Source organism: Eufriesea mexicana, unplaced genomic scaffold (assembly GCF_001483705.2).
Source record: "Eufriesea mexicana isolate 0111107269 unplaced genomic scaffold, ASM148370v2 scaffold620, whole genome shotgun sequence".
Classification (NCBI taxonomy): domain Eukaryota; kingdom Metazoa; phylum Arthropoda; class Insecta; order Hymenoptera; family Apidae; genus Eufriesea; species Eufriesea mexicana.
The window spans coordinates 673229-677880 of NW_016908778.1; the positions used below are offsets into that span (position 1 = coordinate 673229).

The 4652-nt window shown below is 31.1% G+C and overlaps 1 protein-coding gene across 1 annotated transcript in view; it reads right to left on the reverse strand.

The window, feature by feature from the left end:
- Positions 1-4652, reverse strand: part of LOC108546181 (beta-glucuronidase) — a 25089-nt gene that overhangs the window by 2465 nt on the left and 17972 nt on the right. Inside the window, exon 7 of the mRNA XM_017898129.1 lies at positions 2052-2313. Within this exon, the coding sequence (XP_017753618.1) occupies positions 2052-2313 (262 nt within the window). The remainder of the gene's footprint in view (positions 1-2051; positions 2314-4652) is intronic.

Sequence of the window (4652 nt, forward strand, 5' to 3'; positions counted from 1 at the left end):
TTAAAATATTAAAAATATTAAAATATTAAACATTGTTGTAATTTATATTTTGAATTCAAGTAACTCGAATAGTTACTTATTTTCTGTTTTCTTGTTCATTAAATAAAGAATCAAAAACGTTGACTGTAACTCGACGCAGGAGTTTCTATGATGAAAACTGATGTTAAGTCACACTCGACAAAGGAGTGCAAAGGGTTAATGGTAAAAAGAAGTACAGAAAATTTCGTATAGTAAAAAAGTATGAGGGTACTATCTAAAAAAAATTAATATCTGCCAAAATATTTAACTTTCAATTGGCATCTACAACAAATGTTCAAATGTTTCACAAACTTGTACTCGTTTAATTTCTCCTACAGAATTTAAAAAGAAATAGCATCTATACCAAACACTTTGTTACAACAGACAGCATGAAAGAGCGAATTAACCCATTAGCTGCCACGATCCCCATTTGGGGATTTTGGAATTTCACGTACACCACTCGGCGCCAAAAGTATATTTGGTACGCCTGACAGTTTAGTTTTATTCTATATATATCAGTCAATATTGTATGCAGCAAAAAGCGTGTATTCTGTGCTTCGTTTCTATACAACAAGCGAACAAATTTGAAATTCACGTGTAAGTTGAACGGAACAGAATTGTCATATTCGAAGCATTATATTTTTGCTTTGGTTTTTATATTATAATGAAATACCGTACATAAATATGTAATTTAGAGGTTATAGTAACGATTTGTTACTTACTCAGTCTTTTGTTTTTTATTGAAATGATTTTATCGATCATTTTATAACGATACCCATTTTGGGACTTTTTCAAAAATATCAAATATTTTCAAAACGAAACATAATTTGAATATAATTATACCGTTACACAACCTTTTGTGCATATATATAACTTATCCGGGCAAAAATTTCAAAAAAAGAAATTTGGCAGTTAATGGGTTAATAACAGTGGCTTAAATGTGCTTTATACTTAGAAGAAGAAGATAGCATTATTGCAAATAATAACCCAAGTATTAATCACAAGAGCAATCAGTATGCCTTCTATTAAAATGGTGGTCAATTTTCATATATCCACGAAAAGCTGTTAATATCCGTCCACCTATAAACACTCAAAAATAGAGTTAATAGAATTTATATTAAACTCTATTAACCCTTTGACTGCCACGCCGAAATCACATGTTTCCCTCAGCACGCCACGGGAGGGCACCACTAGATGCAAGATATGTTCTAATATGTTTTTGATGTTCTAGTAAAAAATTTTAATTGCTCAATGGGGCACTTTTTATTTCAAAGTATCTTCTAATTAGCGGTTATATTCAAAATGCACTAACTGTCAATTTTCATTCAATGTAGTTCAAGTAGTTCAAGCGCTCCGGTCACCAATGACCACCGTGGCGTCACAGAAGAAACCGTGGTCGGTCATATATGACCAACGTGGCAGTCAAAGTGTTAAGTAACTCGAGAACGTAACGAAAAATGTAAATATTGCGTGGGAAAATGTTTAGAATATAGTATTGCAACATTCGAACACTTGTAAATTTTAACCCTTTGCACTCGGCGATATTTTGGTTACAGAAACATAGTAATTCGAATACTTGCTGCCATAAAGTCGACGATATTTTCAAAACGGTAACTAAGAAGTGCAGATTAATTGTAAGACATAGAATTATTTTACCTCGATATTCCACGCGTCGTTGGACAATTTTAAATTTGAGATATTAATTAACAATGATCTCTAGAATTTGATTAAATGGTGACTGAGAGTCGCCTCTCGAGTGCAAAGGGTTAATAAAAGGATTTTCTATATATCACCTTCATATTTGTTTATGTAGAAGAGCACACGAAGAACACATACACTCGAATCGAGTGGGATTTCAATTTTATTATCGATGAAAACATAACGGAAAAGGTGTTTATTGCAAGGATTGTAATAAATGTCGTAAAATGCGAAAGAGTGCCTTTCGTGCGTAAGTGGCACGTGTTTTTCGCATAGTTATCTCGCGTAGACATCCGGGGTCTAGTTATAACGACATAAAAATTGGCGAAACTAACCTGCACTGCTCGAGCTATGGCAATAGTAACTGGCCTGGTAGGATCGAGTGCTTTCGTATGATGAGCAACTTGTTTGAAGTATTCACCAGCTTCCGGTAGTTGCGTCCTGGGTTCATTAGCGAGAGACCACATGATTACGGAAGGTCGATTTTTATCTCTTCTGATGAGTTCTGATAACGAATCTTTGTGTCGGGACAGGAGGATCGGCGAAAAATTTTCGGTGTCCACCGAGGGGCATTCGTCGATTATGAGGAAGCCTAACCTTTGAACAATAAACAAAGTAAAAAGCATATTAAAATCAAATTGGAGAAATGTAATTTATATTAGTTTCTTTATTAGATTTTATTTTTTAGATTCTCATAATCGGTGATTCTGAAAGTGGCCTAAGTCACGCATCTTTCGTTTCGAAATATTAGAAGCTTCGTGTTTTAAATATATTGGAAATTAATTATGATAAAGCTACGAATTTGATGTAACCGTTCAATTCTTTGCTATTTTGCCAAATATCCTATTTTAGCGAAATAATAAATTTTCTTAAAAATTAAATTAAAAAAAAAAAAAAACAACTTCGTCGCTTATTTTGGATTGCATTCGTTTCCATTGCAATAAAATAAAATATATTTGGTTCCCCTAATGGTGAAGGTATATAATTATAGGTGTCGCTACTCAATAATTTTTAATATATTTGCAATTGAAAATTTATTATTTAAGTTTTTCAATTGCAAATATCTTAAAAATTATTGAGTAGTGGCACCTATAATTATATAGTTTCACCATCAGGGGAATTAAATCTCCTATCTTATAAAATTTGAACTAAATCGATAATTCGAAGGCCTTGCAGTCTCCTTACTAGGTCACTTTCATAATATTTAAAACTTTAAAATAATAGCAGTACGAGGAAGAGATTTTTGAAGAACGTCTATCGTCAACGTTTTCTGCCATAAATTAGTGCAATATTTTCATGCACCTTATATCTTTATCCTTTTTTACCGAAGCGAGTCCTCGAATACGAGAAAAGTATAAAGAGTGAAATCATTCCTCAAAAACAGTAAAATATTTCTTCCATTTTCTTATATATTTCTATTGTTATATTTTATTTAATAATAATACGATATTTCGTTTAATAATAATAGACAATATTATAATAGTGATATAATAATATTATATTTAGTATCATATACAGCTAACAATAAGATCTTTTTTACATACGTACTGTATAAAAAAGAATCGGTATAAAAAGTGATAAAACAATTGATTTGCGAGAAAATTATATAAAATTTATGCCGAACTGCAACAAATAATAGAAAATATAATTTAAAATATAAAAGTGCGTTCGATAATCACATCTTTTATTATTAACTTTCCACGGGTTCAGAGTTAAAAGTAAACAAATGGCGTTAAACAAAATTGGCAAACACTAATGAAACACGTTTTAAAACTCGCCTTAACGAACAAAACGAATTAGAAACTCGGATAAAAATGTACAAAAGAAATACCGTAATCTTAAAATGGTGTATATTAATATTATTAGCAAATGCATAATTTCTTTTTAACGAAATTAAATATAAACACGATGTTATTCGACAACATGGTTTGTATGTTATAACACGAACGGTAGTAATAATTTTCTGCAATAAAATATATTTATGTTCAAGTGTACCTTTCAAAAGCGCCATTGAATGATTGACAATTTTTAGATTTAAAGGAAATGAAAGAATCTAAAGATTTAGATGAAAATAGATGGAAAATATAAAATTTTAGCTTCAGGCATTTATTAATTTTTGAAATATGTATTAATAAAATATTTTCTTCCGGTACTGTACACTGTACTTTACCTATATACCGGGTGTCTGATAACTGGTGGTACAACCGAGCAGAATTGATTCAACACCCAAAAATAAGTCGAAAAGGAAGAGTCAAATTTTTTCGTTTGAGGTTTTATTTTTCAGAAAAGCGAGGTTAAAGATTCGCGGGGTATGCATTCTTTTATCCAAATTTTCACGCTATAAATTTCTCTACAGACTGTATTTATTCTCGTCGATAAACATTTCTAGTATTTTTACATCTATATTAAGTAGATCGAATTGTAGAATAACGCGAAAGATAGTTTATATTAAAATTGATCAAATTTACACACACCCCACGAATTTTTAAATTCAATTTTCTCGAAAACGAAAACGATTTTTTCTCGTAAGAAAAAATTTCATTCTTCATTTTCGACTTATTTTTGGATGTACAATCACCTCCTGTGCGCTTATACCACCAGTTTTCAGACACCCTGTATATGTAGATGTTAGCGATACAACCGTCTTCGCGTAGTTACCGTCGTCAATTGTTAAGTAGCCAATGACGCAATAGCGAGAGTACACGAGTAGATGAGATTGCGGCCACCGTCAGGTTATCACTCGCGTCATTACGAGATTATGCAGATCTATAAGCATATGCAGAATTCAACGTACGTTATCGAGAATGTTTTATTAATATTTCAAAAATTAATAAATATTTGAAATCAACATTTTATATTTCATGTCTATATTCTTTTTTTGTTACTCTTACTTTCATTAGTCTGATAAGTTTGCAATGTAATATACTTTTAATTAT